Source organism: Nicotiana tomentosiformis, chromosome 7 (assembly GCF_000390325.3).
Source record: "Nicotiana tomentosiformis chromosome 7, ASM39032v3, whole genome shotgun sequence".
Lineage (NCBI taxonomy): Eukaryota > Viridiplantae > Streptophyta > Magnoliopsida > Solanales > Solanaceae > Nicotiana > Nicotiana tomentosiformis.
In genome coordinates, this window is record NC_090818.1 from 131,534,410 (window position 1) to 131,546,463 (window position 12,054).

The following is a 12,054-nucleotide window of genomic DNA, read 5'->3' on the forward strand; positions in this document are numbered from 1 at the left end:
CTCAAACAAGCATCACGACAATGGAATCTTAAACTTATAGAGGCCTTACTTAGTGTAGGCTTCACCCAAAGTGTTTATGACTACTCCTTGTTCACTAAGAAGTCTGGGAATGAGATTGTCATTATCCTAATCTATGTGGATGATTTACTGTTAACTGAAAGCAGTATAAAGCTCATTAATGAAGACAAATCAGTACTGCATCAGAAATTTAAGGTGAACTAAGATACTTTCTGGAGATTGAAGTTTTGAGGTCTTAGCAAGGAATCCTTCTTAATCAGAGGAAATACACCCTAGAGCTCCTCTCAGAGATGGGCTTAAGTGGAGAAAAACCTACTATTACACCTCTAGAACTCAATCAGAAGCTTACTTCACTTGAGTATGATAAGGGGATTGGAAGTAAAGTATATGATCCTTTGATAGATGTCACAAGCTGTCAAAAGCTGATTGGAAAACTCCTGTACCTCACAGTCACCAGGCCAGACATTAGTTATGCAGTACAGATTTTGAGTCAATTCATGAAGACTCCAAAAAGATCCCATATGGATGCAGCCACCCGTGTAGTAAGATACCTAAAACAAGCACTATGTATGGGAGTGATCATGAGAAGAGGACTAGCTGATGCCTTAACTGGCTTCTGTGATTCAGACTGGGCAGCATGTCCAATAAGTAGAAGGTCTGTCAGTGGTTATCTTGTTAAGTTTGGCGATTCCCTAATTTCTTGGAGGTCGAAGAAGCAACACACAGTCTCTCGAAGCAGTGTTGAAGCTGAATACAGAAGTATGGCATCTGCAGTAGCTGAGATAATGTGGTTGAGAGGGCTGTTTTCAGAACTAGGGTCTCCAATTCATCAACCAGTTATCCTATTTTCCAACAGTAAAGAAGCAATCTAAATAGCTGCTAATCCCATCTTTCATGAGCGCACAAAGCACATTGAAATTGATTGTCACTTCATTAGGGAGAAGCTCAAATAAGGGATCTTGCAAACACAATACATTTCTACAAGAAATCAACAAGCAGACATACTCACCAAAGGATTGGCCTCACCTCACCATCGGTTTCTACTTGGTAAGCTTTGTGTGTTAAATATTTTACACCCTTCAGCTTGAGGGAGAGTATTGGTATATATAGAAGTTAGTTAGTTGGTTAGAGCTATGGGGCCTAAGTGTACATATTAAAAGTTGTGGTATGCTAGAGTTAATTTAGAGACTAAATACCTAATTGTTAATTACAGTTGTATATAGTCGGCTGTTTATTCCCAGTTAATCAATTGAGCTATTTTCCCAATTATGAATCCTCTACTCTCTTCTTCTGCGCATGAATCTAACAGAAAGTACCCGACATTTATTTCTTGACCAATTTGGTTTGTCTAGGGTTCGAAATCCACTTGAATACGGAATATCTTCTCGTTGAGCCAATCACACAGAGTTTGTCTAGTACGATTTACCCTTCTATATGATTTATGAGCTATTATATAAGACCGAAACTTATCCTGTATACATCTAAAAAATACATAGTGACAGCAAATTTTCTTGTTAACAAAAAAAAAGTACCATATATTCCATAAAATAATTGGGTTACGCAGAATTATTAGACAAAAAATACATGATCTATCTGATTGGACAAAAAATGAGATGGAGACAGAGAGGAGGTGTCCAAATCCAAATGAGTTATTAATGTGACAGAGAGATGGGGGAGGAAACAAGAGGAGAGAATTCAAACACGAAGGCCAAAGAAGAAAAGGCGGTTTCCTTCTCCTTTCTGTTCCCATTGGACAATCTTATCTCATCTTCTTCTTGTTTTGCCTCAGTAATGAATAAAGGAGATATGAGGATTTCTCTCTTAAATTTCTCCCTCTTTGTTTCCTTCCTCATCCCATCATCAGTATAAATCATAAAATTAGGAATGGCCAAACATTAATAATGTTGCTGTCATGCACGTGACATATTTACTATTCCTGCTCAATTTGTTTTATCCTTACTAATATTAATACGCAGAATTCTACAACTCATTAAATACCTTAGCTTTTAAAGTCCTCATGTAAAAAGTGTCTGCATCAGATATTTCCATTACAGAAGCAATGAGACCAGCTTATAAGTAGAATTTTGACAAAAATTTACCTATTATGCGAAATATCTATAGTTGCAATTCAGTGGCAGCCGGCGAGAAAGAATACAAATCAAAGACACAAATGTTGCAAATCGTTAGAACTAAAGTCTTAGCTAGACTTAAGAACGTGTGGGCGATTGGCGTGTTGTTAACTTGATATACACCATTGGGACAATATATATAGCATGTTTAATTCTTTTTCCCATTTTTGCATTTATTCTGCAAGGCATTCTCTAAAAAAAAACAAGAAAGGTATGCAATGCAGATATATAGTTATTAAAAAGCGGGTCAATTAATTTTGTAGTTTTTTTACGAATTTATTTTTGATTTTATGTCTTTTTCTAAGGGATTTTCATTTTTACATACATGAGTGAAGAGATCAAAATAACAGATTTTTGCAATAATGTTTTCTTTTATTCAACTTATAAGTGGATATGGTATTGGGGATCAAATAACATGAGTCGTGGGGAGCTAACAAAGCAAACCTTTGTGATGATAAATCAAATAATGAAGTGAATTACACTAAAAGAGACATAATATACTATAATATGATTTTAGTCAATTGACATACATAAATTTATTAATATAAAAGAAAAAATTGATCGAGAGAATAAATTCTCCCCTTAAGCATAAGCAAGACTTTTTTAAGGATTACATTGTGAACGCTATTGTGTTGTGCATGAAGGATGGATCCTCAATTTATAGAAGTTCACAATCTTTTCCTTCAAGAAAAGGATATGTCAAATTGGAAGACATTCATATTTTGTTTAGGAAAAATAAAATCAACTATTTTATATTTTATCCTTCCTAATAGGAGATCATTTCCTCGTAATTAAAGAGTTAACTAGGAAACATGTATTAAACGAGAAGGTGATATTGGTAATCACCCACTCAAATCACTTAATTAATGATTAAATCGAGTTGGTTGAATCAAACTAATCAGGCACACTGATTTAATTAATTACAATATTTTCATAGCAAATTAGCAATATGCACGTTTAATGGTTTCACTAGTAAAACTTTTCGAATTGTTAGTATGACGATATTTATAGGTGGTCCTAGGTTATTATTTTGAAAATCTCTACAACATCAGGTGTAAAATCGGGAAAAGCTTAGTGTACGAGCATCAGGCTCAAACTAAGGTGGGTCATGAATCATATTTTTATTAAATGAAATTTTGGAGTCAACTTTAGTAAGAATTTAATTTATATATATATTGACATTATAAAATCTTATTATTTTTAATAATAAGTAATATATTAAACCGACTAAATCATGTTATTCGTTGCATGTTTTAAATTACCAAATGAGAATTACGATGTGTCAATGCACATAAGTTAACAATAAAATTGCATTCGTTTAATTTTTTTTTCTTCAATTCATCATGGATCAGCCTTGCTATGTATTCTTAAATATTGTATGCTAGACAAGAGAAGTTGTTTATATCGTCAGCACCCTACCTATGACTCCAGGGTCGTAGGTTCGAGTAACATACGAACACGTATTTTTTTAAAAGTTAGTCTTATAGATAATTATTTCACATTTAGTCATTCTGACATTTTAAAGTAAAAATAGTTATAGTATATATTTATGGCTTTCAGGTCTATCCTTACAATTTCAATTAATAAACATTAATTAAGTAAGATATTTAAGAAAAAACAAAAAGATAATTTAACTAAATATTCTTATAATTAACCATTTAAAAGTTTTTATAAGGGTATACAAGAATTTTAATAGACGGAAAATATGGATAGAAGCAGTATTTATTTTAATAAAAAACTTTCCATGTTCAAACATTTATCTACCCACCCCTACGGTAGGAAGTGGTACAGTGTGGTGGCCCTACCCACTTCATGATCTGTTTGTTCGGTTTAAGAACAAACATAGTAACATGGGCTGTGTTTCGTATGCTTAAGAATTACACTGTCACTTTTACTGCAATATATTTCTGCTACCAAATACCAATAAGAAAAAGAATCTCTTTCTTACTCCCCACATTCATATGAAGATTACATGTTCTGCCAATTTCAGTGCCACCAGTTATCTATATATATATTTTACTTCCTTCACTCATTATTACTTACACCCACACTACTTTTTCAAAAAGATAAAAAAATCTGAATCATTTCAGTGGGATCCACATGAAAAAATATGATCAATTATTTAATTTAGGCCCTCTTGTTAATTTTAAAAAGTTGGATGATTCTCAAGACCTGTGTGTCTCTAGTTCGAAATTACAGACATCAGTTAGTCAAACTGTTTCATTAGGTTCATTCTTCTAGTGCAGCTTACAAAACCAATTGGTGTCTTTTGTTTTAAGACAAAGGCATTGAGTTTACGAACTATTAACTGCTTTTTTCAAGTTCAATCTTTTTTCTAAATATTACTCACTGTTTCTTTAGCTGCTTTTGTTTGTTTGAAGATTTTCAGGCTCACTTCAAATCAAGTATAGTTGTTAGAAGATCTGCAAAACTAATTTTAGTAATCTTAAAAATTACTCCTCCATTCCATTCCATTTTATGTGGAAAAGTTTTAATATGCACTGAATTTAAGGAAGAAAGAAAGAATTTTAAAATTTATGATTTAAAACAAGCCATATATATTTATCTGGCTCTAAATCATCTAAGGGTAAAATATAAAGTTTAAAGTGAAATTATTTTCAAAATTAAAGAGCAAAAAAGAAAATATTACCACATAAATTGCAACAAAGAGAGAAAGCATATATATATATATATATATATATATATATATATATATATTATTATTTTGCAAAATTAGTTCAAACAAAGTAATTTTTTAAAGCTCGAAAACTGTAGTTTTATAAACTCTAAAACAAACATTACTTCCATCATTTACGTGGATATCTTATTATAAGATGGTCGGCAATCTGAATTTTACAATACAAAAGATTAGTAGTAGCATTATGATTTACTACTAATTTTTATAAATAGGAGAAAGAAACTAGTAGTGATTTTTATAAACAGACAACCTAACGATGCCCCCTGGTACTTGCTAGCTACATAGAAATTGCACTGAATAGTGAATATAATGATTGATTTTTCTCATCACGCAAATACCTTAAAGTAAAGTACTCTCGTACTTACATCTCTATCTTCTCTCTCAAATTTCTTGCCACTTCAAATAGTTCCCACAGGCACAGGTACCCCCACTCCTTCCCTTAAATACCCACCTTTTCTACTAAGTGTTTATATCACTTGCAAAAATCTTTAAAACCAGCTACTGATTTCTAGATGTCCATAAATCATATTTCTTTCGAAACAGTGTGGTGGACTAAGCAACAACAATATATGATGATGGACTCCTCATCCCCTTCTCATGACAACACACTACCCCAATTCTACCACCACCACTCACCCACCTCACCTGAAACTCAAACAACAACCATGTTTGACTTCAACCTTAACAACATGAGCAATAACGAAGAGGACGAGGAACAAATCACCGAAGATAAAGACCAGAACATTGAACAACGAGAAGAAGTAATCCCAAAAGAACATTTGTTCGAGAAACCACTAACACCAAGTGATGTCGGAAAGCTTAACAGGCTTGTCATCCCCAAACAACATGCTGAGAAGTATTTTCCCCTCAGCGGAAATAACAACAATAATAATGAGTCGGGTACCGAAAAGGGGTTGTTACTGGGTTTTGAGGACGAGTCAGGAAAATCATGGCGATTTCGATATTCTTACTGGAACAGTAGCCAGAGTTATGTTTTGACTAAAGGGTGGAGTCGTTTCGTGAAGGAAAAAAGACTTGACGCCGGTGATATTGTTTTGTTCGAGCGCCACCGGTTTGACGGTGACCGCTTATTTATTGGGTGGAGGAGGAGGAATACCGCCGTCTCTGCCTCCGTGCAAGAGAGCAGTGCGCTGGTTGTTCCGCCAGGGATGGTGGGAGGAGATGCGTGGGCCCAGGTATACTATGGTGGGTCAGGTGGGCATCCTTATCCAGGGGCAGCTCTTCCATACCAACCTGACTGTCTTCATGCAGGTATCATTTTCTTCACACACTATATATATATATATATATATATATATATTACAGTATATTTTGCATATTTGCAAGCCCTGTCTTCTTTTTTTTTTTCTTTTCTCAATTAGTTTAATATGTACATATTTTAGTTATGTTTGTATATATAAGTAACTATCTTTAATTTCCCCTCTCTCTGTCGATTTGTGTGAAGATTAACTAGTACATTTCCACAGACACGGGAGATAATTTGATATTTTATGTTATTATTTTTATGATAAATGGCATGCTCAAATTATTGAGTGCCGTAGCCAAAAATGAAAATTGCAGCAACTTTGATATTTTTTTAATGTTACAAATTCAACTTAACGGTGATCTTAGAGAGAATCCCTTTCTCTCTCCCTCTCTTCCTTTTTTAATTTGATGGCCATGTTGCAAAAGAGTTGTACATTTTGTCACATTGCAGAAAGTTTGTTTCGTAGGTTTCTAACAAAGATGATGACATTACTAGTAGTATATTGTAACAAGTGGCACTGGCTACTAGCTCGCTAGCTGCATATATATATATAAACAAATACTGTTATTATGTCTTTTGCTATGTGTTTAGAGGTTCTTGAAAATGGCTACATTTTTTCCTTTTGATTCCAACGGAAAGAGGCTATATATGTATAAGTAATGAACAGTTGGGTCCAATATTGAATTATTAAAAAGATGATAAAGAGCTTTTCGTAAAGTGCTTATTTATTTGGTGTGTGACATATAGGAAGAGGAGTATTGCAGAACCAAACAACAGCAAGTGTGAATAACACAAGAAGACAAGTGAGGTTGTTTGGGGTTAACTTGGAATGCGAGGCCGACGAGCCGTCGTGGTCGAAGCCACCATCAACCCCAGATGGCGGTGGCTCTTCCACGTCTAGCCACCAAGGTCAGGGTCAAGCCAGCCAACACTATTACCAATACCAATTTCAGCACTCAAAGCCTCATGTTGCTGCCTCTTCCTATCACATGGTACACTCTTTATTTTATCAATGAAAGGTGTTGTTTTCAAACTTTCCTTTTTCTTTTTAGACTAAGAATATGGTTAAAGATGTGACTAGTCCCAATTTCCCACTATGATTTCCCTGTTTCCTTTACTGAGACAGATAGATACAATCTCTACAGTTACCCTAGCTAGCTAGTTTATATTTAATTCTAAAAACTACTACTATCTGCCTAACAAGTGGATTAGTTAAGCCAGAAAAAGGTCATAGTATAGGTCAAGGAAAAAAACAAAATCTTACGCTTTTAGTAATTAAGTAGTCCAGTTGAACAAGTAATGTTCTTTTCTGGAAGCAAACTCAAATTTGCCACCAGTAGTTGAAAACAACATGTAGGCATTTTTGGAACTTGTGTTAACTACCCTAGTTTGCTTTGTTTTGCTCAACAAGTAAACCACTTTCTCAACTAAAATATCTCTTAAGACCCAAAACAAATTCAGTAATGATATATGTAGACTGTATTATTGGGTGGATAACAAAGATTTTATCCTCTGTTATTTTCTTTTATGAAAACTATACCAAGAAATTTTGTGTATCGGATGGTTAAAAGAACAAGTATGAATGTGAACTACCTTCAACAGTATCATTTTCAACAAGAATATTATGAGTACGGAAAGTTATGTGTCAATGGGCTAGTATATATGCTGGAGAAAAAGATGTTAGGGCCAAAAGTTTATAAAAAGAATCAGGATGTCGAAAATAAAGAATAAGTTGAATTCAATATTTTCTAGCGATTTAGGGAGGGTGAAAATGTAAAAAGAAAAATGAAAGTAAAAGTTTTTGGGGTAAATTTTGTTTTCTTTCTTTACCTTTTTCCTTCCTCTCCTAGTTTCCAAACAAAAGGTTTTGTTCCTTTTTCTTTTAACACCTGTCGAGTCGTGTGAAAGGAGAATACCTGGGAAGTCATTTTATAAAATGATGGCTAAGAGTGGCATGTCTTTCGATAAATATAGTATGTTATCATGTCAACCATTTCATGTGACCTACTTGATTTTCCCTTTTTCTTTTTTATTTTCTTTTTGGATGGGTTTGTATGTGGTCCAGACCCCTATAGTTGCAATTTTAAAAAGTTGAAAGCTAGCAAACTACAATGAACCTAAAAGAAATATTATTTAGTTCAAATAGAAAAGAGGGTCAAGATGAATAGCCTTTTTGCTAGCCACCTTTAGTAAAATTAAACATAACATGTTATATAGTCAACTTTGCTAGTCACCACCAGAATCTACTACTACTTTACAACCAAACCAACCTCTTTGCCCTCAAGAATATCTTGAAATAGTACCAAACATATCAATGACTTAAGCTACTTTGCTATGGACCATTTTAGCTTGGAAAGTGACAATACACTTAACGTTTATGTGATTGATTGAATCTCAACACTATTTCCTTCCACCCCTCTTTCTAGGGTTGAAAACTTTTGGACCCTAACTTTCATATCCAGCTAGCAAAATTAAGTTTAAACAGACAAAATAATATCGATATCTGCTCGAAACCCTGTTTTGGCAACAATAAAAAGCAAAAGATCAAACCTCATCTGATTGAATTATTCTTGAAAGTTCCCAAAGATATGCTTAGGCTAGTTGAATATTATCTCCAAATATTTTTAAGTTTAGAAAGTGACAATTCGTTATTAATTCTTTTTTGTATTACTAATATTAGTCATCTCATTTTTGTCAAATTTCTTACTATAAAATAAGAGACTTGGTTTACTTTACGTATTCTTGAATTAAGAGAGAAGATATTATAGGGGGTTCGGTTAGAGGTCCAATGATTAGGTATTGTTTAGGATCAACATGAAACACATGTCTTGCATCTGATAAAGACAGCAAAGCTTAATTTATATAGTATTCTTTTAATGATGCTAATTAGCAGAGTCAAATAATGATGGTTCCAACCCTTTTAACATGAAACAAACTGAAGTACCTATTATTGATTCTTCAAATGATGAAAGTTTACAATGTATGGAAAAAATTGATGATAAACATTAAAAAAGTATTAATGGCTGAGCTCTCTCTATCACAAACAAATAACCAAATGGTCCACCGCGGGGATGCTCAAATGTATTAGAGTACTATATATAGTATTATTTTCATTCTTTTTATTTATTTCTACTTTTTGAATGCTCAAACCTCTATGGTGGGATTGCTAATAATTATACTGTATGGTTGTAACAGGATATGAATTTCTCAAGAGATGTCAACCAGACGAGATATCACCAGGGATAAGATCTGTGGATTTGACATCCAGGATCGACTATTACGGGCACTTGAAAAATTATTTAAAAAAAAAAAGGAAAATGTTCTTGAAAAAAAATAGGAAAAGAAAATTCAGAAAAGGCAAAAATCCCAGATTTTCTGGCAACTTTCTCCCCCCTAGAATAGCGTATATCAAACTTTTAATACCTATTCCAAGTCCAAGGGTAATGGAAAGAAACCATATGAAATATGGAGTATTGAAAAAGACTTCAGGGTGTTGGGGGTAGGGAGGAAGTGGGCCCCCCAGATTATAGCAAAAGACCAAATTGAAGAATATATATATATATGGGTGGTTGCATTCAAGAATCTAATCTAATATAATTACATATATTATTTTTGCTTTTTGTTTTTTTTTTCCTCTTAAGTGTTTTTGGTTGGTACTGTGGAGATTCTGGCCGAAGATTTTTCCAAGGGCTCATCATAATCATAACACTTGACCAAATATGAAGAAAGATGGTTTTTTGCCAAGTGGTAGTGGGTGGTGGACTTGTTTTCTATTTGATAAGATGGCTGTCTGTCACAGCCCCATTAGTGATTTAGAAAATGTTCTTTGCCATCTCTTGAAAGGCAACTAACAGTTTAACTGCTTTTTCTTTGACATTTTGGTGCTAATCCAATGGCAGAATTCTTTTTGTTTAACAGTAGCATGTACATATTCATGTACTTTTGGTGTTTTGGTGATTCATATGAAAAGAATCATCAATCTTAATTACCTATGTGTGAATTGTAACTTTCATTTCTCGCCAACATCAGTCAAAATAGAGAAACTTTTCCTCTTTCTGTCAAACTAGCTTCACCTATGTTGTTTCATTACTTAGTCAGAAGAGTGAATCTATTGCTCTTTAGAACACAATGATGAACACTCTATATCAAGTAGAGTAGTAAATATATTAGAGACCTTTGAGCAACACAACAAATTGGAAGGGAAGATGTTGATGTTTCGATTGAGATCAAACCATCTCTGGTGGTGAATGCAGAGGGGATGGGATTAAGTGTGTATTATTGTTGTCAAATTCTTAAGCAGTGGCACCACAACGTTAGAATATTGTTAAGCCTCTTTTTCATGTATGATTTTTCAAATAATCTTTAAGTAAATTTTTAAGTATTTAACTATATCCTAATGCTCTTTAGCAAGCAACTGTGAATGAGTTCTGATATATGTCCAGGAATTATGAGCAACACCCGTAAGCATAGGGCAACATCGTATGGGATTGTCACTCTTTTTTCTTATTCAGAAAGCCAACTGGGGTAACACTGCAAATGGCCAGGTAGGTCCAATCGAGGACTTGTTGCGAAACGACCAAACTGAGTTTTACAGCCTAATTAATACCAAGAAAAACCAGGAATTATCACATCACTCCAATATTGGCTTTAGAAACCTTCCTATGTTTCACATTTATTTTTGACGCGTTACATGTGTACGTTGTCTTTGTCAAAACTTATCATCGACTTCACTTTGCAATTGTCACACAATAGAAAAAGTATAGAGTACGTACTCTCAAGTAAGCAAATATATATTATCAGTACAAATTTGTTGAAGGATTGAATTAACAAGCTGATATTTAACTATAGTTAAGTGTTATTGTAATAACTATCTAGGTTTGTTAGGTTATTAATAGAGGTAGTTAGTTGTTAGTTAGAGATACATAAATATCTGTACTCTTAGAACAGTAGTAGACAATTTCATTTTTGCTTCTTCAGTGATATCAATGAAACAATTCTCGTTTCTCTTCTCTTTCACCAAGGCTAGTCTTCTCTCTTCTCAAGCTCTAGATCAAGTGTCCATGGCAGCTAACATGGTATTAGATCCACCGGCAATGATCTAGGACGTCCTTCGATTCTTTTCTCTGCTTCTAGATTACTTCAATTCGTGCAGAATTGTCTTAGAGTGATCTCAAATCGAAGTTAGGGTTTGCAATTTTGTCTCTAAAGCTGCAGTCAACAATGGCAATTGGCACTAAAGATGACAATACAACAGCTAGTACACCAGCTAATGGCATTTTTGCCAACTCTGCTCCAGCTGGTTCGTCGTTCCCCTATATCGACCATAATCACCCAAAGTACCTGCAACCAACTGACACATCAGGTAGTTCTCTAGTCTCTATTCAATTGACTGGGTCTGATAACTATGCCTTATGGAGTCGTGCTGTGAGAATTGGTTTGTTAGGCAAAAGTAAGTTAGGTTTTGTCGATGGAAGGTTTCCATAATCAAAGTTTGAACCATAGCTTCATGATTTATGGGAAAAGGTTAATGCTGTTGTTTTGTTGTGGATAATGAATGTTGTTAGGCCTGGTTTGCTGAGTAGTGTACTATATGCATCTAGTGCTCACAAAGTGTAGGAAGATCTAAAAGAGAAATTTGACAAAGTGAATGGCTCTAGAGTATTGTTCCTTCATAGAGAATGCATAATTTGACTCAAGGAACCATGACTATAGTAGATTACTTCTCAAAGATGAGAGATTTGTGGGATGAGTTTGATGCTCTAATGTCACGTCCAGGTTGTCCATGTCATGAGTCTAAACAATATACTCAGCACTTTGAGGCTCATAGATTGCTGTAATTTCTCACTGGTTTGAATGACTCCTCCTATGCATAGTCAAGAAGTCAAATTATGATGATGACTCCAATGCCTACTATTAACAAGGCTTACTCACTACTTGTTGAT

General features: G+C 34.1%; 2 protein-coding genes across 3 annotated transcripts; both read left to right on the forward strand.

Moving 5' to 3' along the window:
* Positions 1–308: 308 nt before the first annotated feature.
* LOC108945050 (secreted RxLR effector protein 161-like) lies at positions 309–890 on the forward strand. The gene has a single exon (XM_018770629.2). It carries the CDS (start codon positions 309–311, stop codon positions 888–890), a length of 582 nt encoding a protein of 193 aa, XP_018626145.1.
* A 4,223-nt stretch (positions 891–5,113) lies between these two features.
* On the forward strand, positions 5,114–10,501 carry LOC104095757 (B3 domain-containing protein At2g36080-like). Of its 2 annotated transcripts, none has more exons than XM_009601951.4 (3): positions 5,114–6,117; positions 6,860–7,131; positions 9,308–10,501. In XM_009601951.4, the coding sequence occupies exons 1-2, from the start codon at positions 5,358–5,360 to the stop codon at positions 7,126–7,128; spliced, it is 1,029 nt and encodes a 342-aa protein (XP_009600246.1). In that variant the 5' UTR covers positions 5,114–5,357; the 3' UTR covers positions 7,129–7,131; positions 9,308–10,501. The 2 variants fall into 2 exon arrangements, with proteins under 2 accessions (XP_009600246.1, XP_009600245.1); XM_009601950.4 differs by having other exon boundaries at positions 5,115–6,117; positions 6,860–7,104.
* Positions 10,502–12,054: the final 1,553 nt, after the last annotated feature.

Excerpts from the sequence above, each read along its gene's own strand:
- LOC108945050 (XM_018770629.2), top strand. The coding sequence starts at position 309 with ATGGGCTTAAGTGGAGAAAAACCTACTATTACACCTCTAGAACTCAAT.
- LOC104095757 (XM_009601950.4), top strand. The coding sequence starts at position 5,358 with ATGTCCATAAATCATATTTCTTTCGAAACAGTGTGGTGGACTAAGCAA. Across the intron at positions 6,118-6,859 it reads ACCTGACTGTCTTCATGCAG|GAAGAGGAGTATTGCAGAAC; the intron begins GTATCATTTTCT and ends TGTGACATATAG. Across the intron at positions 7,105-9,307 it reads CTGCCTCTTCCTATCACATG|GATATGAATTTCTCAAGAGA; the intron begins GTACACTCTTTA and ends TGGTTGTAACAG.